Genomic DNA, 24,466 nt, shown 5'->3' with positions numbered 1-24,466 from the left:
AAGCGAGTAAGCAGAACAATCAACTTTATGGTTCAAGGCCTCTGGCATGAATGCGTACGCATAAGATTCTGTATCTGGCAATTACAAAATTATGAAAAGGAAAAAAAATTACAGTAGACTTCCTTATTGTATCGAGAAAATCGAGCCTCGGTACTGGGGGGTATTTAAATTAATGTGAATGAGACCGACCATTCCCAGAAATATATATAGAAACAGCTGCCCAGTGATTAAGCATCCTCCCTGTTCTATCTTCACAAATATTAATCTCTACCAAGTACACTTTAATATTTTGCTGTTAAGAAACATAATAAAATACAGAAACACTTAAGATACTATAATTACAAAATTACTTAAAAGAAAAACGTTAAGCTAGAATTGGAAGTTTCTCCCACCATACTAATATTGACGAGAAATGGTAATATTACAGTCGAGATAGTTGTTTATCTAATTTGTGAGTTTCAGTAATCAAGAGAACCTACGGATGCAATCCCCGCGTTCAAATTTCTTGACTCTTGTTGGCTCACGTAGTTGTCACAGCTGGTGCTAGAGAGCCTCTGAACTGGAACCGCGTTCAGAAGCTCTATACCTTGTTTCCCCATCTGCTGCACCTCTTGCGGTGATAGTATCTTTATACACCAGACGCTGTTTACAAACTCCCTGCAATACATAAACCATTATATGTTTTTGAAAAAACAATAAACGAAAATGCATACATGGAATAGAAAGTTATTTTAAATCCAGCAAAAATAATTGCACTGTATCCTGATGTGCTAGCACAATGTGGCAAATTTAAATTGGTTTGCCGCATAGGATGTCACCCTAATGTTTTAAACTGGTAATCCAATGTAACAAAACGCATAAGTGACGCACTATATAACACTCCTATGCCTCAAATCAATTGCATATGTTAGATTTTAGTATTTCGAATATATCAAGGTTGAAAGATGCTCATTCCAGACATCAAATAATTGTATATTTTTGTTTATCAAATTTCCAAACCATTAGATGGAATTGCAGGTAACTGTAACAACAGACATACATAAAAATTTAAAACTTAAAAGAAGGAATGTAATGGCCTAGATTCTATGTTACTCGGACTCGGTCAATTTGCCTAAGTCCCTGTCGGAAACCTGACACTCGGTCTTGGACACTTACAGTAAGCCAAAAACATGTGTACATTTCAAAATATTTCTGAGTCCGACATATGGACACGTATCCAAGTCGGACACTTAACCGAGTCCCAGTAACATAGCCTAGATGTGCTATCTTTTTGTCTCCTATGGTGGTTTTATCAATTAAAGTTAATATATTAAAATTTATAAGTAGTTATAACAACTTCCATATGTTATATATATAATTAAATCAGATAACTTACGGCCATGGGTCATCGCCAAGGAGTAAAACATCATTCTCCCTGTCAACAAATACAAGCTGCCAGCCTGATCTCAGAGGATCCTCTAATTGGCCTTCAAGACCAAACATATGGGCAAGTTCACTACGCAGCTCATGATAGCTGCTGAATTTTGCTATATCCAGTGACCGCCCAAAGGACCCTGACTTGTAAACCTGACAACAATAGCAATAACCGGAAGATGGCCAGATCAGCAACAAAACCAATACAATCAAATCCCAAAACGCATTTCAAAGGTTACAAAAGGAAACCAATAATCACAACAGCAGGACCTCACATTAATGACAATTATTTCAGGAAAAAAAAAGATCGGTGAAAGAAATCATACAGCATGCTAAAGATCAATCAAGAAAATTATATACTGAAGACCAAAAATACCTTAACAAAGGTTCTGCTAGAGGGGTTTGCCTCCCCTGCCTCATCAGGAGACTGCAGAAAACTGGACTCATCGATAAAATTGGTTGGCGCCATTGAATTAAGTGAATAATCTGGCCCTGCAGTACTCATGTAGTTAGAGGAGGCAAAAGGTATGGTTGTGGAATCTCCGTCACTACCAACTTCCCTGAGGCTTGAAATCCCATTTTGCAAGAGAGTTGTTGAATCTATATTGACCCCAAAAAGAAGATGGCTTTGTGGGTCATTGCTCCCGTCTTGCTCAATCGAGAAATCCCTGCCAGGGAATGGGGGCAAAGAAACAGCACACTGAGTATGGAGTGGTGCTAAGTGTTCCACATGAGACATGTCTCTTTGTCTTGCTCCAGAAGACAGACTAGGGTCAACTGCAACTCGTTTTGGGGGCCACCCTGAAGAGGTTAATAAAGAGCTGGACCTAGGAAAATTGATACGCTGGGATGTTTCATCCTGGGGGAATGAACCCAAAAGACTGTGAAGAGGAGAAACAACAGGATTTGGTACAGGGTTTGTACTTGACTCAGAAAAACTCTGTTGCATAGAGGAAATGGTTTGGAATGAAGGGGACTGAGTGTGAGCAGTAAACTGGGACAATAGAGGGACAGCACCGGAAACTTGATGACCATCAACCAGACTCTGTTGTGGTCGTATATGTGGTTGTTGGTGGTGCTGTTGCTGTTGTTGATGTTGCTGCTGCTGCTGTTGTTGATGTTGCTGCTGCTGCTGTTGCTGCTGCTGCTGTTGCTGCTGCTGCTGCTGCTGCTGCTGTTGTTGCTGTTGCTGCTGCTGATGCTGATGCTGTTGCTGCTGCTGCTGCTGCTGCTGCTGTTGTTGTTTCTGTTGTTGCTGCTGCTGCTGCTGCTGGTGGTCCTGTTGCTGTTGCAGCAGCTGATTATTAAATGGATTCTGCTGCTGGAGAAGATGAGACTGTGTTTGGGCTAGTGACTGATTTTCACCGAGATTCTGAAAATATTGAGGTTGAGGATGTGACTGATGCATCATCTGATTGTGCAGTAAATTATCTGATCTGCTAGAACCTCCTTGAGCTTGCTGGAATTGCACAAGTGATGGAACTGTTTGTTTGGATGTCTCAATCGCCCTCATATCCTGAAGAGCAGCAACAGCCATGGCCTGGTAAACATCTGCCGTTTCCGTACCAAGCATTGAGGCGTCCAGTCTTGGATGCAACCAAGGTGAAACCCCAATCCCCTGAAAGTTAAGAGACTGAATTCCTTGGGATCCAGAATCCCCGCGAAGCCATGCAAGTGGATAATTCATTCCGAGACCATCATCCTTCATTCCTATATGTAATAAAAAGGTAAAGGGAAATGCTGAATGGATTCGAAAAATAAGGTTGCACAAGTGGCTTAAAATTATTGCAAGTATATAGAATATACAAAATAATGGGAAGAAACAACAATATTACCATTATAAGTGGGTAATCCTGGTGGCCATGGTCGCTTGAGTCTGAGAGGGAATGGAGAGGGATACATGGGAAATGTTGTTAGAGGTTCGATTTCCCAGAGGGACACTCTTGGCTGCCTTTCCCCAGCTGTAGATTCATCCCAGCCCACCTGGACTTGCCATGTAGTTGTTACAAGATTGTAAGCCGGAATATAATAAAATCATATTGTAGAAACCTAACCAGTATAAAGCTTAAACCTATGGAACAAACCTTTACTGAGCGCCAGTGAGAGTTTGGCCACCGAACCGAATCTTGGTCACTAATTCCAGTTATCGTGCCCATATATCTGGGGAAAGCCAGATGTATATCTTATAAGATAAAATAACAGTTTTGCACTTCGTAGTTTCTAATTAAAGAGCACGAGTTGGGTCAGTTATATCAAGTTAACAAACAATTCTCGTTCTATTTTTTTGGATAATTCAAATTCTCATTTCTTACATGAAATTATGACACCAAAGAACTTTTTAGGCGAAGGAAAAAAAATCATAGACAAGAAAAACAATGAAAATACGTGTAAGAAGATCCAAAATCGGAACCTACCGACGAACACTTGATTCTTCTGTTTCAAATAGCATCCGAAAGCGCATGCCAACGGAAACCCGAGTATGATAGACTGCTTTAACATACTTGGCAAGAGGTATAACAAATTCTGACGGACTAGACCTAAGTACAAAGTAAATAGTAATATAAGAAACAGATCACAATTTTATGACTATAACATAATGCAAATTACAGTACCTTGGATTGTAGAAAATAGTGAATCGGCTGTTGGTGGAGGCTGCATGGGCTGCAGCAGCAAGGAGACCCAAGTGCATACTGTCACTTGATAAGACTGATGAAGGCATGAAAGCTTGTGGTCGGCTTGCACGTCGAATACCAAGAAGTAACTGATTCTTCTCATTCCTGGAGCAAAGAACATAGAGCTCAATATCTATAATATGATTATGAGATGAGTGAGGATGCTGTAAAAAAGTTCTTAGGGCATTGGAAAATAACTTGTATTATCGTTATAAGAGGCAAAATAAGTTAAATATATTCCCGTTATTTAGCTCCTAAAAGTTAATTAATTTTTGTTACAGGAGACTCTTTAAAAAAATTCTGATTGACAGACATATAAATGCCAACATTATATAATAAAATCAACCTACCATATAAAAAGGACAGAATCACCAGCAACGAGTCTCTTTGCACTTACAAAAACACTCCATCCTGTTGTAAGTAGATGCCTCTTTGGTTGTCCTGCAATATAAGAATAACTCACAAATTTTTAAAATCCCGAGACAGTTATTTAGTAATGATTTCCATAAAAAGTGTCCTGTACTCATGTTCAACTTGTAGTGAAAATCTAATTCCAACATCCAATTGGCTACCACAGCTTTAAATATAGACATATGTAATTACTTACAGATTTCATGAGTCATATTAAGAGGTTGAACACAAAGGAGATATTCTTATGTGAGAATTTACCACGAAATATATGCCTGAATTTCCATTCATTGTCATGCAGATCTCTTCCAATCAGTTCTTGAACAGGAGGCTGCTGGGAGAAGTCCTGCTTGCGAAAACATAATCTTAAAATACAGGGTAGTCAAAAGAATGTTCTCTTAGATTATCAATTACAGACTAAAAGGAAAAAATTATGTACCGGTGGAGGGAAAACTTTTTAACGTTACTCTTAGATTATCAATTACAGACTAAAAGGAAAAAATTATGTACCAGTGGAGGGAAAACTTTTTCAGCTGCTCGACGAGGTACTGAAAATCCACCATGAGTACTCGTGTCACTTGCGGTCAATGTCTTGCAGAAATAATTAGTTGGTTGTTTGCTGGCGGATCCCAAGTCTGAGGGAAGGAACGCCTCCTTTTGCTCTTGCTGCAAATCAAAAGAATTCTAAGAATCATATAACGGATTAGTAGTATAGACATAACGAGAACTTGTCCAAGTTAAAATTACATACTGGGTTTAGCGGTTGAAGAGTCATTTGAGCATAAACTTCATCTGTCTCAACATCAGCCTGAAAGAAACATATTTAGGATTCTCATAGATCCATATCTAGACAGTGAACAAAAAAGAAAGAAAAGGCTACTCACATGCATATTCAGATTGTGAAGTTGGCATATGAGTTGTGGAGGTAAACTTGGGTAATTTGGGATATGAGCATCCACTTCTTTGTTTGTTGATGCAGCAACCTAATTGAAACTCAATCAGATAACAATCTTCATATTATACAAAAGAGATTCTACAACTGTTAAATAAAGAGGAGTGTTGACGCAAATTTCGGATAAGTGATGAATTAATTTATAGTTAAAGAACTCGAAAGCCATTATTCAATTCCCACCAGCAGAAGATGAATTGAAATATACGATCATTTGTTAACCTGAATATTTGGAACTTATTTAATTGCTAATCCTGTGCGGCTTCTTTGTTTAATGGCAAAGAAAATCTTAGTAGGATCAAAATGTAATGGAAACATGAGATGCACACATATCACTATATCTCCCATGGCCATAGTCAAGAGATCAAGCATGTTACTAATAGCTTAATTTTGTTAACCACTTAACCTAAAATGACACAATATCCGGTTTGCATAGACAAATATGTTGCAATTTTTATTGCTTAGTTTCTATCTTCTATTTACAAAATACATTTAATTTACTATGAGCGTAATAAAACGGGTAAACCCCATTTATTTTGGAAAGCTTACAAAGCATTGGATTACGGATATTGGGAGGATGAAGTAGCAACTTGTCTGATTAAATGGAGCAATTTACAAATTATCAAGACATGAGTTAAGGATACATATGGCATAGATTGACCTGCTCACTGTGACCTTGAGGAAAATACACCACACGGCTTCCAACTGCGGGAAGTGAAACTAGAGGACCGGCACAAGCATGCCAAAGTTCTGAATTAAGGCATCTATTTTCTCCTGCAAAATGAAATCAATATACTTCTAAATTTTCAGAAACTATAATTTCAGCACAAACTTTCAATTTGGCTAGCAAATTCTAAATCTTAATAACAGATTTTAATATATCCTACCAAATCATTTTAGGGTCATTCAATGATGACTATTAAAGACAAGCTGGTCTGTATCTTGAATTTCATTTACCAAGTCCACTTTTAACAAAATTAAACAGGGAAGTAAAGAGCGCAGTTAAACAGAATCTTCAAACTATGGAATTCAAACATATACAGTCCTGTGTCTCGTAAAGATTTAGCATATAATGTTCTTAAACTTGTGTTTAATTACTGTTATTGCACTGACAAAGATGTTTGTAAATGTTTATAGATTCTGCGAACCTTATGAGTTATGACTTCTGAGCTTATGAGCTGGATACGCAACAATCATATGTCTGATTTGGTTTATCTTCTTAAGATACATTTACAGAACTAGTATCTAATTAACACCACTAAATACTCAAATTACAAGCACAAGCAAAAAAGAAAAGCATTTAAGACCAAAATATAGAATGAAAGTGAAGACAAGGGTACCTTCCGGCGACTGCTGATTGAAACCAACAGAAGACAGTCTCATGTTTGTAGATTAGATAACTTTCCCCCACAAAGGCACCAAACACAATTATCAAATCCAACAATCTAGTGCAAATTTCCCCACACCCAAACACCAAAACTGCTCAAAAGATTCTTCTTTACCACCCAAAAACATCATAATCACTTACTTGTTTTACCCCCAACTAAGTACCCTTTTTTTTGCTAAATAAGATAAATAAATACTATTACTACAACCTTAATTCAATCTAGCATAATATTACACAGCCAAAAAATGCAAATGTTAAAATGAAACTAAAGTAACTACAGTAACTTCAACCAAATCCAGTTCTATAACAATAAACCATAGATTGTAACTTCATCACCTACACTAAAAAACACAAATCCTCAACTAACAATGTTATACTAGAAATCTTTAAAACTCTTTTACAACCCACAAAATATTATAGCTTATATGAAGCTTATAAGCTCCTTAAGTTAGCAAATATTAAGAACTATTTAGATCTCAACTACAAAGTAAAAAAAAGCCACTTAAAATCTTGAACCAAGACAAATGTTCACATAGTAAAGTAAACAGCAAGTATGTGTGTATGCCCAATATGATAAAGAGAGGGGGGGGGTAGTGTAAGAAAGCTAGGGTTTAAGTCGAGGTTCAGAGTTGACAGTCATGGAAAGGAAGCAATGTTGTGTGTGTTTGTGTGTGAGAGAAAGAGATTACAGCGTCCAAGCTTGTTGTCCCTTTATTACAACAATCTGCTCATCTATCATACCTTTTTTTGTCATCAATAAAAATATTTCCCCAAATTATAAAAGTAAAATATTTCCTTTATAAATATTTTTTAAAAGGATAAAAATCCTAAATAATTATATTTCAATAGTTATAATCCAAAAATTTACAGGAATTTTATATGAAAATATGTTAGATCCATAAAATCTGCAAAATAACATGTGAAAAGTGTTATTAGAATTTAGAATGATTTTTCTAAATTCAAGTTAATGACACCGGTATGGATTGTCTTAATTTTCACTCATGTTATAAATATTTATATCATAATAATTTTGTACATGTAACATTAACTGTCTTGTAAGTATCTATTACCACATATGTCACGATGAATATTCGGGTCAAGAGACCTTAAAAATGATATTTTAGTCAATTTAGGTTTTCTAATTAATAAAAAATTAACCAATTTGAATACTAATAATCTCTCTCAGCCGCATGGATAGTTCAACATGCTCATCGGCCCTGACCTGAGATGTGGATCATCCAGGTAATCTAACCTCAGGGTTAACATTAACGGTACAAACCAGTGTCTTGTTATTCCAATAATTTACTCATACAATATAGGTGATTTGATTTTTGAACACAATTTAGTATATAGTTAAATAATTATATGTTACTTTTTCTTTTTTTAATTCAAATATATATCTTAAATTTTAATTCAGAAAAAAATTGAAAAAATTTAATTAAAATTATATTTTTAAAATTCTTAAAAATACGCGAAAAAGGTTAAACGGTCTATATAACTATAATTGTACTGAATGAAGTATTTCATTATTCAAACTTGTAGCATGTTTGTTTTTCGTTTTCAGTATTTACTTCTAAACTTACCAGTAAATATAATACTTTTCATGTCACCTCAGCTGTCACTTAATCATCAAACTTTTTATTAATAAGAAAAATGCCTTTAAATAAAATATTAAAATGTTAAAATATCAATTATGTTCCTAAAAACTATATAATGAAATATAATATATATTTATTTAATATCACCTCTTGAGTTTGATTTTTGATTAAATAAAATTAATTATTCATAATTAGAATGGAAAATGTAAGTAATAATCAAATTAATTTAATATGTAATCAGGATGATCAGAAATTATGTTATTTTAAAAATCGTAATTGGACTCACACATTTAGCATTCACTGCATTACTACAACGTTAGGTTGTTGCAATGATACATACATGCATCGATGATCGAACTACCTCACAATCAAACAGTGGGTGTACTGCAAGGGGTACAGAAACAGTAGAATAACGTCATATTTGTTGCGGGGACCGTTATTTGAATTTATGAGTGTGGATACTATGATTGAAATTCGCAGTCCTGTAGTACTTTCACACGTACAATTCCACCTATGTCCGTAAGGCAGGGGAATCCACTACAGTTTTCTTCTAATATTTCATACGGACTCTTTTTTTTTATATATATAATTTCTTTACATTCATATATTAAACGAGTAAATACGTGTATTTATATTAAAATAGTCGACCGTTCCCGTAATCAAGTTTTTCTTTCCCGTTTCCAATTTTTATGAAGTGTGGAACAAATGGCACTCCCTAGTTCTACTTCTACTTGTAACTAAAGTCGAAGAAATGATACACGAATATAAATATATACTATGATTTATTTTTAAAATTTTGATTAAAAAAAATATAAAAATATACAAATTGATAGTAAAAATGATGTCAACCTTTCACCAAACAACGAGGGAGGGGTCACTCTCTTTAATCTGCATGGACCATCGTTATTAATTGTTTCAGAGAAAACTCATTCTCGAATCTCGATCTCCCCTTCCTCAATTATTTCCTTTCGTGGCCACCACCGTACAACCCATCTACATGCATGTAGTCAGCTGGGAGTCACATGCTTTCTAGATTATCCCGTTTTATTTTTTCTTCTAATTTTATTCAATACCACAACTATATATACCACTATTTTCTTCAACCCTTTTACGATACTGTATATATTTATACATACATAAATCCAATAAAAATATTTCCGGACACTGCGGTTATTAATCAATTTATCCTTTATTCGTACCTCACTAGATAGTTGCGGATCCGGAACCCGAATTTCCCAAGACACCATTTGTGATTATGCTACGAGTGAGTTATTTAAATTTAATTTATTTTTGTTATTTTTATCAGATTTTTTTTTAATATTTAAGTGCTAAAAATTAATATTTTAACTATTTAATCTTCAATTTATGATCATATAAATATAAATAAAATAAGATATGACACAAATTCCGAAAGAGCACTAGCATCATAGGAGTACTTAACTTTTTGTAGTAAAAATATTTTATGAAATAGACATATTTATATTCTAAAATTTTAATAAAAAATATTATTGTTAAATATGTGAGAGCATGTGCCGTATTAGAATCTGGCATCAGTTAGGTATGGATATGTATGGCAACAATGGGCCCTTGAAATTAGATGTTTCATTGATTATGGATATTATTTGAAATTATTTAAGAAACTGTCAAACAACTAAAAGATAAGAACAGTTTGCAAATGAGAGTAACAGAAATAAATACATGTGGATTTAAGAATGAAGAAGAACAAGCTGTGGGAACTGAGAACTAAAGCATCCTTGTCTACAATTTGATTTTGCTGTCCGTGTGCGTGTACAAAATGTGTACGAGACTACGAGTCCGTGAGGGTACCTAGCCATGCTACATTCCTGAGTTTTTGGGTTTATATTTTATTATTTTTCTACTTTGTAGTTTTCAAAAGTTTCAACTAATTTTATTTTTTGGAATTCATATTACATCTTACAAAACACTGTTTTCAATTCAATTCAATTCATCTTCATATTCACATCTAACCCACCTCTATTTTATTTGTATTAATTTTAAAAATTAAATTTATTAATTTTTTGACTGAGGATTAAAAAAACATGTCAATTACGAAACAATTATTTACTAAATTTGAATTGCTACAATGTGTTTACGGTGATCTCAAATTAAATTTATTAATTTTTTGATTGAGGATTAACGATGTTTCTGTCATTTTTTCCAGAGGACCATTCATTTTTATATATTTTTTTATTGTCTCATTCAATTTAATATATTTTGTAATTTACCAGAAAAAATAAAGTTATATAATATAAAAATTAATAACAAACACTACTTTTTTCCATTACATATATTTTATATATTAAATATTAGTTGGTATACTATTTTACCCATTTTTTTAATTTTTTATATTAAATTATATTTATTCTTAAATTCGTGTTCATTTTATTCGGATAAAAGCTGAATCGAACGAGGGAGTAATATGTAAACCATATGCAAAAACCACAAGGCAGATAAAATCTGCGAGCCTTCAATACTTGGGGGTTGAAAGTGAAATTACTGCCGGTAGTTGTCAAAAAAGCTACAAGACTGCTGTAGTAACAATGCTTAGCAAGTAGATTTGTGGGACCCAACATAAATTCGCAAAATCTTGATTTTTTCACCCGAACCCCACCTCCCACTCTCTGCTCCCCCACCCTGTCCCACCAACACCTTTTTTATTGACGTTGACTGTTGTGGTCACCTGGACTCTCGTCTCATCTCTGACCCTAATCCTCCTTCCACAAATCATGATATTTTTCATTTGTTGCTAGATCCTCTTTTTTCTCTTTTCTTTTTTTTGATATCTTGTTTATTAGGAAAATGTTAGAATGCTCAAATTACATCTCAAATATTACGTATATTTATTTATTAATTATAATATAATTAAAAAAATAAATTCATATATTCACATTTAAAACATCAATTAGTTCATATTATCACGTCACCTATATTATATTATTTGAAAAAAAAATTAATACAAAATTTAAGAAACTCTAACACTATTCAATTTATTATATGTAATAATAGATACCTTCTACTAATGTCCGGCGCTCTAAGCCTTTAATCAACAATTCATTAATGTATTGATTGAACTCTTATTTTAGTATAAGAGACGACTTATGTATAGTTCTGTGTTATTATTTAGCAAAAATATATCCCCAGCTCTAAATATAGAGGTAAAACTTTTTCAAGTATCCCTGCCAACTTTTTATTGTCGGATTTACTTAAAAACCTCCTAGTATTGCTCATATCTATAGCTATACCGCTAATGTTCCTTGCACAGTTGAACTTTAATTTTAGATTAGGCCCACCAACTTTGGATTAGCTTGAATAATAGTATCGCTTTACCAAGATTTGTTAAGATTTGGACAAAGTTAAGGAAGAATTTGGGAGACTAAACCGTGGAGGCAATCATAGTACATGCTTAAGCTGGAACCCACATTCGCTAATCAAGCCAAGTCTGGTGTTAAGAGTGTGATTAACATTGATAAAAGGATGTTTAAACGTCAAGCGGGGCACTAATTAATCATGCAGTCATGCTTAGTGATAAATAGGGGCTGCAGTGATCATCCACTGGGCCCTTTTATAAACTCGTTTACGCATATAGTAGAGGAAGTCAACGTGAACAGAGATCTTGACCAGATGCTGGAGCTTATAGTACTACTATGATAGTATTGTGTCCTTCTCTTGGTGATTTGATCAAAAAGAGGGGGCAAATAAGGCAAAAAAGTTATCAAACAAATCCCTTTTGTTTTTCTGTTCTTGATCATGTTTTGGGTGACAGCACCTAATCCCATTTCTTAATCCTTCTTTTGTTTCCTAATTGTGCTGTTAGCTAACATGAAACAACCATAATCATACATCTACATCACAGTTCAATGTTTAATCATATTTATTGCTATTAATGCTCTGTCTTCTCCATGCTTTAATCAAGATGCTTATCATAATATGGTGCGTGTACACTCCTCTTAATTAGAGTAGAATATTGTAATCTAAGCATAATTTGCAAAATAATTTTTTATGGAGCCAACAAATTTATATATCTTTATATCACAGTGAAAATAAAATACCGAAAAAAAAACTGATATTTATAGAAGTTTAAAATGATATCATGTAATAATTTTTTTTAACTGTTCACTTTCCTGCTCCGATTCTCTTGTTTACTTTGGGTTCTTGCATAGATAATCATCAGGTACAATTACTGAAAAGATCAACTTGACATGGGAAGCCAAATCCTAGAGATTAAGGTAAGCAAATATTAATATTCTGTTTTGTGTTTGCTAAATTGATTAAGTAACCTTTTGTTTTTTAAGATTTAATAGTTACTAGCTTAAAACCCATAATGTTACGACCGGCATTTTGTATAATATTATTTGTGAACTCTCTATAATATTAGAGCCGATTATAAATATACTTAATGATTGTACGTTTGTGTGAATGAAAATTTCTGCATTATAAATTGCTTTATGTAGAATATAAATTTTTCAAAGCAAGAGTTTTATTAATTGCCCTTATTTTTGATTTATAAGAAATATTCTATACCTTGGAAAATTTCCTTTTAAAAATTATTTCATTCACAAATTTCAAAAGTGATCTCATAAAATTTCTAAAAATTCAAGTTATTTTATGGTATAAATTTTATAATTTTTGAACTTTTATTTTATTTTATAAAAATAAATCTTTGAAAATTAGTTGCTTAGTAATTATCAAATTACATGGTTACCCTTGCATGCAAATACTCTTCCATTCAACTAATGGGCAAAGAAGGCATTTTCAACCCCACTCACTTTCATTCTACTAGTCAAGTTACCATTTTGTCCTTACATGCAAATCTACCTAACTTTAGCTAGAAGGTTACTCTTGTCATTTCCTAAATCCACTCACTTGTGGTCAAAAGCATAAAAACCAAGCAAATGTGATGATCACTCCACCTTCACTCCACCATTCCACCCACCTCCTTTCTCCTCCCTCCCCTCTCGGCCCTCCTCCCTCTCGGCTCTTTTGGCCGAGCCCCACCCCCCTCTTTTCTTTAATTTTTTCATTCAAGCTTCTATCTCCCATTCAAGTAAATGTTACTTCCTATATCTTGATCATATATAATCCAAAGAGTTTTGAGTTTGTATGTCAAAGTTTTAGTTAGAACTCAAAGTACAATCTTGATTCTCATGGATTTAAGGTTGTATTTTGAGGGAAATACAAGGAATGGTGAAATGCCAAGTCATGAGAATGAGGCTCTTGATTTTAATGGTCATTTCCCTTCCATTTCATTCGGCCATGACCTTGAGGGAGCCGAATGAATGGTTCTTGAGGTTGTTTTGTTGCCTTGTTTCATTCTTATGTGTTTTTGGTGGTGATAACATGAATTTTGTAGCAAAAACTTGATATAACCATTTGCATGCTAAGTGATCATTTAGTTATAGCTTATGCTAGGCTTGCATGTTGATTTTATGGTAAAATTTATTTTGGAAACCATATTGTTTTGGTTTGAATATTCGAAGACATGCATGCATGTAAAGCACTCATGATTTTCGAAAGTTTTTGATCATTTGGATTGATTTTTGTTAGTAAGCCTTAATTTCAGTAGGGTTAAGATATTAATCTTGATTTGTGCTCCTTGATATGTGATGTTAATTCATATATATTTATAAAGAAGATATAACTTGTCGTTTTCAAAAACTTGATGACTTGTAATTTGTGTAATGTGTTAACTTTTATTTTGTTATGTTACACCTTAGGTAAGGATGATCTCCACTAAACTTATTTTGAGTGTAAGGGAGTTAGTTCAATAGAACACCTTAGTTAAGGTTTGGTTTGGATTTTTGGTTATTGTTGGTTGGGTTTGTTAAGTAAGAACCTTGGTGAAAGGAGAGTATTAGTTTCTGCAGAAAATCAGTTTGGTACCCTGAGGTTTAAAGTGAGATTTGACCTTGTCATTGTTGTGCACTTTGAGTCCCAAGCCACCAGAAGCTAGCACTAGGAGTATAAAATAGGTTTTAGGTGTTTGTTGGAGGTTTGTAAGACGTTTGGTTAGGTGCACGAGTGGAAACACCAAATATGTCCAGTAGAGGACAGTTTTGTTGTAACTTAGAAATGGGAAGTTTTGATCATGTCATAGGTAGGCCCTCATTAGGCCCTGTTAGGCCTTAGTTAGGGGGAGTGTCAGAGGAGTTTTTTCAGCCATAGTTCATAGGAATTAAGTTAGAACCATGTGTCACAAGTTAGTTCAAGTCAGGACCTTTTCTGCCAAGAAAAACAGGGGAGTCATGGACTTTAAGCTTAGGCCTAGGGAGGCCCAAGCTAGGCCCTTGAGCCACATCAAGTTTGGGAGTTTTCTTATGATCAGAAGAGTCTAGTGTAGAGGTTTTGAAGGAAAATTTGAAGTGTAAGAGTGCCAAACGCACCCAAGAAACCTTAGATATCATTCTGAAATTTACCATAATAAGCACCTTCACTTACCACATAGTTTTAGAGCACTTATGAGTGAGACCTAGGTTGAACACCATAGTTGCAAGATAGCATAAAGTCAGTAGAGTGAAAGGCCCAATTTATGGTCAATAGGAATCGGATGGTTTAGTAAATGCACTTCGAGTAGGAAGCCAAAATTTGGAGATTTTGTCTAGTTTAGCAACCAAATGACTTAAATATGTGGAGCGAGATCATCCAAGCCTAGTATTGCAATATGGCGTGTGTGATATTATTTGGTACTTAAATATGGTATGTGAGCATATGTGGCTATGTGTACTATTATGTTATAAGGTGATTGTAAATTGCGTGTATATAGGCCTAAGTGCCATTGTGTTTAATTTTGGTTTGCAAATAGGTTGAGTTGGTGAGAATATATTATAATGAGGTTATTATTATTTGTGTAGGATCTCGATACGAGGGTAAACTTTCCATAAAGGTCGATTAAAGCTTCCAGTTGCTCCTACCTGCCAGTCCAGTCCAGCCTTTTTCAAGGCAAGTGATTCAACCTGCCTTTTTTTTTCGTTTACACTGCAAGTGTGTGATAACTAGTTCCTATATATGATGCTAGTATTCTGATTTACCTTGCTCTACACGAACCAAGTGGTTTTCAAATCTATCTTCGTGTTATATAGAAATACCATGAACCCTCAAGTGTCTATTGCAAGTAATTTAACCTTATTTGAAGATTGTTATGCAAGTAGATCAAAATGTCTTATTATGCTAGTATACCAAAGTAATTGTGATGTTGAACCATGTGTAAGTTATACTCAGTAACCTCTGCTTGAAGCCTAAAAGCCAGTCATCCCTTAAAGATTGTTAATGATTGTTTTATAACCCTATCCTTACCCTAAAGCGTGATACCTTGTTATACCTTGAGCTGATGATCACTTTATTTGTATTTTAATACCTATATCATACCTGGAACCAGTGATGCTTATCTTCTTGATATTTTAATACCTATACCTTATTTGAAACCACTGTTTTAAGCCTAGTCTGGCATTACTCTTTCATATTATCCGATAGCCTTACTAAATCTCCTTGTCAAAGTCCTTGTAAATAGAAACCTTTCAATTACCCTGATAGAGTAAAGTCTAGTGGATCATGGCCCTAGTGGATATATTCCCAGTGTTTCAAAGTGGATTTATAACCCTTGATAAAGATGTTTCCTGTTTAAGAAATTAATTGTCAATTGGCATCAATTTTTGAAATGATAAAAATTTGGATTTTCAGTCCCAAAGGGGGACAAATGTTTTCTTTAAATAGTGGATCTGGACTGAGACGCGAGTCCTTTTCGCACTTAAATTGTAGGCTTAAAAGTTGCCTAGGGATCCCATTAATGTTTTAGAACCCAACGAGGTTCGGGATTACTTCACGGCTGATCACCGGCTGTAATCCGTAGCGTCATAAAATGGTTTTTAATTAAGAAATGATTTTGGAAATGTTTTGATACAAACAAATGATGCCATCCCCCAACAGTCCATTTCTTGTAATTATTAGCTTTATCTTCACATTGTCATTCTTTTATCTTGTTTTATTGTATAGCACTTGTTGAGTATTTGGCTCACTACTTATTTTCACCTTATATTACAGCTAGCAGCTATGGTTAGATTCAAGCAGACAGCATGTAAGACTTGTGATGCTGATGCGTATATTCGAGCTCAGGTAGAATAAGAAATAGTTTGTGTGAGGACTCGATATTAAAAATCAGATTGTAATAATTAATAGTGTTGGGCTGTTCCAAACCCTAAACTGTAAGATCTTGGATTCGGTTGTGTTAACTATCTTTTGTTAATTATTGTAATAATTTGTATTATATGTATTGTCAAGTTGGGGGCGTGATAGGTTTTGGTATCAGAGCTACGGTTTAGAGTCCCTGAACAGCCCAAATAGGTTATAGGATATATGTATAAGTTATAGATATTATGCGAGAGAGTAGGTTAATTAATTTATTATTAATACTCCTCTTATATATATATCTATGTCTGGTTTGTTAGCAAAGGGCGCACTCCTCGTTATCCTCTGGGTCGGATGACACTATTGCTTTCTCTATGTATGTTGAGTCGAGGCGCGAGTTCGACATGCTTCAGGGCAAGTACGACCGACTGTTAGACTGATTGAAGAACGTGTATCCGGACAGCCGAAACTATGAAGGAAAGCCTAAGAAGTAGATGACTGCGAGACTTAAGACTTTGGTTCAGTACGTCAACACTAAGCTTGAGGAGATGCCATCGCACCGAGACCGTACCAGCCAATATATCATCCAGATGGTGGCGGACGAACTCTAGAGTATTGTGAAGACGCTTCGAGAGGAAAAGACTACCAAACCCCGTTCTGAAAGAGTGGAGCCTTAGTTCTTTCCATTATCTACCTTTCATGATATTGTATTGTTGGACTTCATAAAATTCCCTGTTGTTTCCTTTAAATATGCATGTTATTCCTAGATTCAGACTTTATTCTAATCTTGATGTATCTTGACCTTTAAATTTCAATTATTATGCACTATCGTTCCGTTTGCTTTCAACTGTTATTTTATGCTTTTATATGCATTACCCTATTCGTTTAAATTAAAATTTGACATGATATGTGAACAAGAATGCCATGTGACACCCTCGAATTATCTCATTGTTCATACCTATTTTGACGTAACTTTTATTTCAGGATCATGCCACCCAAAAAGAAGAACCCAACAACCATATCTACCACAGATCCTAATATACTTCGATTACTAGAAACCTTACAACAACAAACAAACCCTATAGCTCAACAACAACTAACTCTTCAACAATAATTTGAAAACCAAGATAACCGTGAACCACACCAACCACCTGATCCACCAGTACCACCTCGACAAGTTGTTACTTTCAAAGCTTTTCAGAATGTGAATTCACCTGCATTTTATGACACCACTGATCCATTAATAGAGAAAGGGATTTTGAATTGGTACAGTTAGGGGACGATCAGAAGACACCATATGTTACTTACTTCCTGAAGGGCGAAGTCATCTATTGGTGGGATTCAGTGAAAGCTATGGAAGCAAATCAGCAAGTTTCTTAGGAAAGATTTAAGAAGTTATTTCTGGAAAAGTATTACCCTAAGTACATGCAGAATCAGATGGAGCATAAATTTCTTGAATTGAAGCAAGGGAGTATATCTGTACTGGAGTATGAGAAGAAGTTCACAGAGCTGTCAAGGTTTGTGACAAAGTATACCAGCAGTGAGGAGGAAAAAGCAAAGAGATTCCAATAAGGATTAGAGTCTTGGATCAGAGATAGAGTGGCTATATTTGAGCTTGATACTTATGCAGGCGTAGTGCAACAAGCTGCTCTGATTGAGAGTAATGGGATGCATTCAAGGAATGAAAGGGATAACAAGAAGAGGAAGGTTCCATTCTATGGAGAAAAGTCTGAAGCCGGAAACTCACAAGACAGAAATGTAAAAAGGATTGGATTCCACAAAGGCGAAAATTTTCAGAAGAAGGGAAATTTGAGCAAAAGACAAGAATCAAAGGGGAACAACCAGGCAAGCCAAGGACAAGTTGGAGAACACAGATTTCAGAGACCAGAATGCAAGCATTGTGGAAGAAGGCACCCCGCAGTATGTAATAAGTTGAGCATGACATGCTATAGGTACAACCAGAAGGGACATTTGGCTAACGAGTGTAAGATGCCAAAGCCGGAAGTTACATGCTATAAGTGTGGAAAGACTAGACACATAGCTAGGGAGTGCAAGTCAACTGGACCAGTCAAAGCTCTGATGAACGTGGCAAGTACTAGTGCAAGCGTGTCAGCTGAGGTATTGGCCTTACCTCCACCACCTACAACAACTCCGCAAGCAACAGTGAGGACATTCAATTTAAAAATGAAGGACTCTGTTCAGAATTTTGAGGTGATAGTAGGTACACTTTTACTAAATAATGTCGAGGCTAAAGTATTGATTGATTCTGGAGCGATGAGATCTTTCATATCAGAAACTTTTGTTGATAAACTTCAATGTGATAAAATGGTTATGAGCGAGGTAGTAAATGTGGTAATTGCGAATCAAGAGAAGATTCATGTGAGTCAACTATGTCCAAAGTATGAGATTGATATTTCGGGGTATAAATTTTCAGATGACTTGATACTCTTCAAGTTGGGAGAGTTCAATATAAATTTAGGCATGGATTGGTTAGGGAAGAATAACACTCAGATTAATTGTAAGTCCAAGAAGGTGTATTTAAAGACGGAGAGTGGAGAGAAAGTAGTATTTAAGGGACAAAGGCAAGAGCAACTGTTTCTTATAATCGCCCAGGCTAAGAAGTTACTTAGGAAAGGTTGCAAGTCGTTCCTAGCTTATGTAGTGGATTCAGAAAGGGACAACCTCAGCATAGAAGATATCCCCATAGTCAACGAATTCCCAAATGTGTTTCCAGACGAACTACCAGGCTTACCGCCAGATCGACAAATCGAGTTCAAGATCAACCTTGCTCTGGGAATGGAACCAGTTTCGAAGGCCCCATATAGGATGGCACCAGCAGAAATGAAAGAGTTAGCGAGCCAGCTACAAGAATTGTTGGACAAAGGAGTGATACGTCCAAGTACGTCACCATAGGGAGCACCTGTTCTGTTTGTAAAGAAGAAAGATGGAAGTATGCGGTTATGTATAGATTATCGGGAGTTGAATAAGGTGACGATTAAGAACCGTTACCCGCTACCAAGAATAGATGACCTATTTGATCAGCTGAAAGGAGCAAAGTGTTTTTCAAAGATTGACTTAAGATCAGGATACCATCAATTAAATATCAAGGAAGAAGACATCCCAAAGACAGCATTCAGGACAAGATACGGACATTATGAATTTTTAGTAATGCCTTTTGGTTTGACTAACGCCCCGACAGCATTTATAGATTTGATGAACCGGGTATTTAAAAAGTATTTGGACAAGTTCGTAGTGGTGTTCATTGATGACATCCTTATTTATTCAAAGTCAGAAGAAGAAAATAAGTAGCATCTATGGATAGCATTGGATATACTCCAATAAGAGAAGTTGTATGCCAAGTTTTCTAAGTGTGAGTTTTGGTTAAAGGAGGTTCAATTTTTGGGACATGTTATTGGAGATGAAGGAGATAAAGTAGATCTGGAAAAGATTGAGGCGATTATGAGTTGAGAGAGGCCAAAGACACCTACGGAAGTGCGAAGTTTTCTAGGATTGGCGGGATATTATAGAAGATTTGTCAAGGATTTTTCGAAAATCGCCACGCAATTGACTAAGTTAACTAAGAAGAATCAGAAGTTCAAATGGAATGCAGAATGTGAGGATAACTTTCAAGAGTTGAAGCAGAGGTTGGTTACAGCTCTGGTGTTAGTACTACCAGACGATCAAGGAAACTTTGTGATTTTCAGTGATGCTTCACATAAAGGATTGGGTTGTGTGCTAATGCAACACAATAAGGTGATCGCGTATGCGTCAAGACAGTTAAAACCGCATGAATTAAAGTACCCTACGCATGACTTGGAACTAGCAGCCATAGTATTCGTACTTAAGATTTGGAGACATCACCTCTACGGAGAAAAGTGTGAGATCTACACGGATCCCAAGAGTTTAAAGTATATTTTCACTCAGAAGGAGCTCAATATGAGGCAAATGAGATGGTTGGAATTGATTAAGGACTATGATTGCTCGATAAATTATCATCCGGGAAAGGAAAACGTTGTAGCCGATGCTTTGAGTAGGAAGGAAAGATTAAATATGATAGCAATACCAAAAGAATTGTCGGAAGAGATTAATAGATTTGGAGTGGAACTTTGTGATTGTGGGATAGTTGAAGAGGTTTGTCGTACAATGACTTTTCGGCCAACATTATTGGAAAAGATAAAGAAATGTCAGGAAGAAGTACTGAAGCAAGAGAAAAATCAGCTAACTGGAGAAGATATTGGTACTCAAAGGGATGAGCAAGGAATACTAAGGTTCTCCTCAAGAATTTGGATTCCTCATGTACCTGAATTGAAGACTGAGATTTTGCAAGAAGCCCACAATTCAAGATTTTTAATCCATCCGGGAAGCACCAAGATGTATCGAGACTTGAAGCAGAACTTTTGGTGGCCAAATATGAAGCGAGAGATGGCAGAATGGGTTGCGAAATGTTATACTTGTCAAAAAGTAAAGGCAGAACATCAAAGACCAAGCGAATTAATTCAGCCCCTAAAGATTCAAGAATGGAAATGGGAAAATATTGTTATGGACTTTATAGTGGGACTACCGCGAACGAAATCCGGACATGACGCTATATGGGTTATAGTTGATCGCCTTACGAAGTCGACGCATTTTCTTCCAATTAGTGAGAAGTCGTCATTGGACAGATTGGTTCATCTGTATGTGCGTGAAATCGTACTAAGACACGGCGTGCCCGTATCGATAGTTTCAGATAGAGATCCCCCATTTAACTCGAGATTCTGGAAGCATTTTCAAGAGAGTCTTGGCACAAAGTTGAATATGAGTACGGCGTATCATCCGCAGACTGATGGTCAGAGCGAAAGGATAATTAAAATAATCGAAGACATGGTGCGCAGTTGTACAATTGATTTTGCAGGAAGCTGGGACGACCACTTGCCATTGGTAGAATTCTCCTATAACAACAGTTATCATTCCATTATTGGCATGCCACCATACGAAGCTTTATACGGACGGAAATGTAGATCACCGATAAGTGGGGATGAAGTGGGAGAAGGAAAGATTTAAGTCCCAGAATTGGTACAACAGTTGCACGAGACAGTCAAATTAGTTCAGAAAAGGTTGCTTGCTGCTCAAGATAGAAAGAGAAAGTATGCGGATCTAGCGCGTAAGGATGTTAGATTCCAAGTAGGCGAAACCGTTTTGATGAAAGTATCGCCAAGGAAAGGGTTGTCTAGATTCGGTAAAAAAGGGGAAGTTAGCGCCTAGATATATAGGTCTTTTTGAAATTTTGAGTCTAGTGGGGAAGGTGGCTTATGAGTTAGTCTTACCACCTCAGTATCAGCATGTGCATAATATGTTCCATGTGTCATTGCTTAAGAAGTACAATCTTGATGCCAACCATGTGATAGAATATGGACCTATTGAAATTCAGGCCGACCTGTCATTTATGGAGCAACCTGTCAAATTACTCGACTGGCAAGTAAAGAGTCATAGAAATAAGTCGATAAAGTTAGTAAAAGTACTTTGGAGGAACCCCAAGGTCGAAGAATCAACCTGGGAGTTAGAGTCTGATATGTGTTTCCGGTATCCTCATCTGTTCTCTTAGATTCTGGGGACAGAATCCTTTAAGGGGGAGAGGATGTTACGATCGGCATTTTGTGTAATATTATTTGTGAACTCTATATAATATTAGAGCCGATTATAAATATACTTAATGATTGTACGTTTGTGTGAATGGAAATTTCTGCATTATAAATTGCTTTATGTAGAATATAAATTTTTCAAAGCAAGAGTTTTATTAATTGCCCTTATTTTTGATTTATAAGAAATATTCTATACCTTGGGAAATTTTCTTTTAAAAATTATTTCATTCACAAATTTTAAAAGTGATCTCATAAAATTTCTAAAAATCCAAGTTATTTTATGGTATAATTTTATAATTTTTGAACTTTTATTTTATTTTATAAAAATAAATCTTTGAAAATTAGTTGCTTAGTAATTATCAAATTACATGGTTACCCTTGCATGCAAATACTCTTCCATTCAACTAAGGGGCAAAGAAGGCATTTCCAACCCCACTCACTTTCATTCTACTAGCCAAGTTACCACTTTGTCCTTGCATTCAAATCTACCTAACTTTAGCTAGAAGGTTACTCTTGTCATTTCCTAAATCCACTCACTTGTGGTCAAATCAAAAGCACAAAAACCAAGCAAATGTGATGATCACTCCACCTTCACTCCACCATTCCACCCCCTTCATTCTCCTCCCTCCCCTCTCGGCCCTCCTCTCTCTCGGCTCTTTTGGCCGACCCCACACCCCTGTTTTCTTTATTTTTTTCATTCAAGCTTCTATCTCCCATTCAAGTAAATGTTGCTTCTTATATCTTGATCATATATAATCCAAAGAGTTTTGAGTGAAAAGTTTAATTTTGAGTTTGTATGTCAAAGTTTTAGTTGGAACTCAAAATACAATCTTGATTCTCATGGATTTAAGGTTGTATTTGAAAGAGATATATCCTAAGTCCAATCATGTATGAGGATTTAGGAATAACTTTTATGTAATCTATTTTGATTTCATTAATATTAATAAAAGACTTGTTTTGTTTTTATTGCGAGCTCTATCTATTTTAAGTGTTTAAATAAGATATACCACAGTTTAGAGTAAAGCTTTTTATGGATTGTGATGAGATCATAATAATGAGACCTAAAAGATGATAACTTTAGACTTAAATAGTTCCTGGTCGTAGAATTACTAACTGGTAATTAATAATCCACAAAGATCGGTACATACTATACTTGCTTCATTATGAAGGATGTCTGTTCTCATAAACATTTGTGTGGTGACACTATAACTAATATGTAGGTGCTTATTATAGAATAAGTTCACTGAACATGACTCACACAGCTGAAAAACTGATGGAGTTCACTCATGTGTCGGCAGTTGCTCACATAGTGATAGTTGTACAAGTATCCTTAGACTTGAGGTCATCATAGTCATCTTGTGTACACTGAACTATACTTTGGTTTAGTTCTTAATCTCCAGGGACAATTATAAGGGCTCTACTGGGTATAAAAATTTGTACACGAAGATAGTGTATGATCAATAAAGGATCTACCCCTTCCAGTGAAGGAAGAGAATGTTCAATGCTGATCCACTTATGCTAGTTCAGGAATCTCTGGCCAGAGTGAATGAAATTAGAAAGAAGTTTCTAATTTACATTAAATAGAACTAAGCATAGTGAATGGGAAAACAAATGTTTAAATAAGATAGGCTTGACACAAGTTCCATGCCTTGTATTTAACCCTGACATTGCAGGGTAGAAGAAATTAATTGTACGGTAACTATTCACTGAATAGGTTCTTGGTATTCTAAGCAGTGAATTCGTATTATCCGGATAGTCGCGATATGCTGAGAAGTATCCCTCACGATGTAGAATAAATATGATTAATTAATTAATCATATTTAATGAATTAGAGAATTTATATAAATAATGATAAAATAGTTTTATTATTATTTATTTCTACTACCGGCTTAATATTGAACCTACAGGGTCACACCATAAAAGAGAATGATTTAATGGTGGAGGAATTAATTAATAATGGCTGATAATTATTTATTTATGAAATAAATAAATAATTAATTGGCAAATTTAATAATTGATTAAATGAGATTTAATTGATTATAAATTAATTAAGAAAAAGTTCTTAATATTATTAATTAAGAATTTAATTTTTGGAAATTAAATCAAGTGAGAGAATTATTTCTAAAGTGTTTAGAAAAAAGGATTAATAATTAAAAGGTGTTTTAATTATTAGTGAGAATAATAAAGGGTTAATAATAATAATATTTTATGGGAAAATTTTCAACTGAAAATTTTGCCTATAAATATACTATTATAAACCCTATTTTCGCCTCAACCTAAAA

General features: G+C 35.0%; 1 protein-coding gene across 1 annotated transcript; it reads right to left on the bottom strand.

Moving 5' to 3' along the window:
- Positions 1 to 191: 191 nt before the first annotated feature.
- Positions 192 to 7,543, bottom strand: LOC141703171 (auxin response factor 6-like). The gene is made up of 14 exons (XM_074506769.1): positions 6,783 to 7,543; positions 6,104 to 6,216; positions 5,378 to 5,476; positions 5,245 to 5,301; positions 5,004 to 5,159; positions 4,755 to 4,839; positions 4,436 to 4,526; positions 4,026 to 4,190; positions 3,828 to 3,950; positions 3,498 to 3,573; positions 3,249 to 3,396; positions 1,790 to 3,123; positions 1,376 to 1,566; positions 192 to 657 (listed from the first exon to the last, which is right to left on the bottom strand). Exons 1-14 carry the CDS (start codon positions 6,823 to 6,825, stop codon positions 459 to 461), a joined length of 2,880 nt encoding a protein of 959 aa, XP_074362870.1. The 5' UTR covers positions 6,826 to 7,543; the 3' UTR covers positions 192 to 458.
- Positions 7,544 to 24,466: the final 16,923 nt, after the last annotated feature.

Source organism: Apium graveolens, unplaced genomic scaffold (assembly GCF_009905375.1).
Source record: "Apium graveolens cultivar Ventura unplaced genomic scaffold, ASM990537v1 ctg6297, whole genome shotgun sequence".
NCBI lineage: Eukaryota > Viridiplantae > Streptophyta > Magnoliopsida > Apiales > Apiaceae > Apium > Apium graveolens.
Note: the sequence above shows the minus strand (reverse complement) of the source record. Positions and strands in the feature narration are given on the sequence as shown.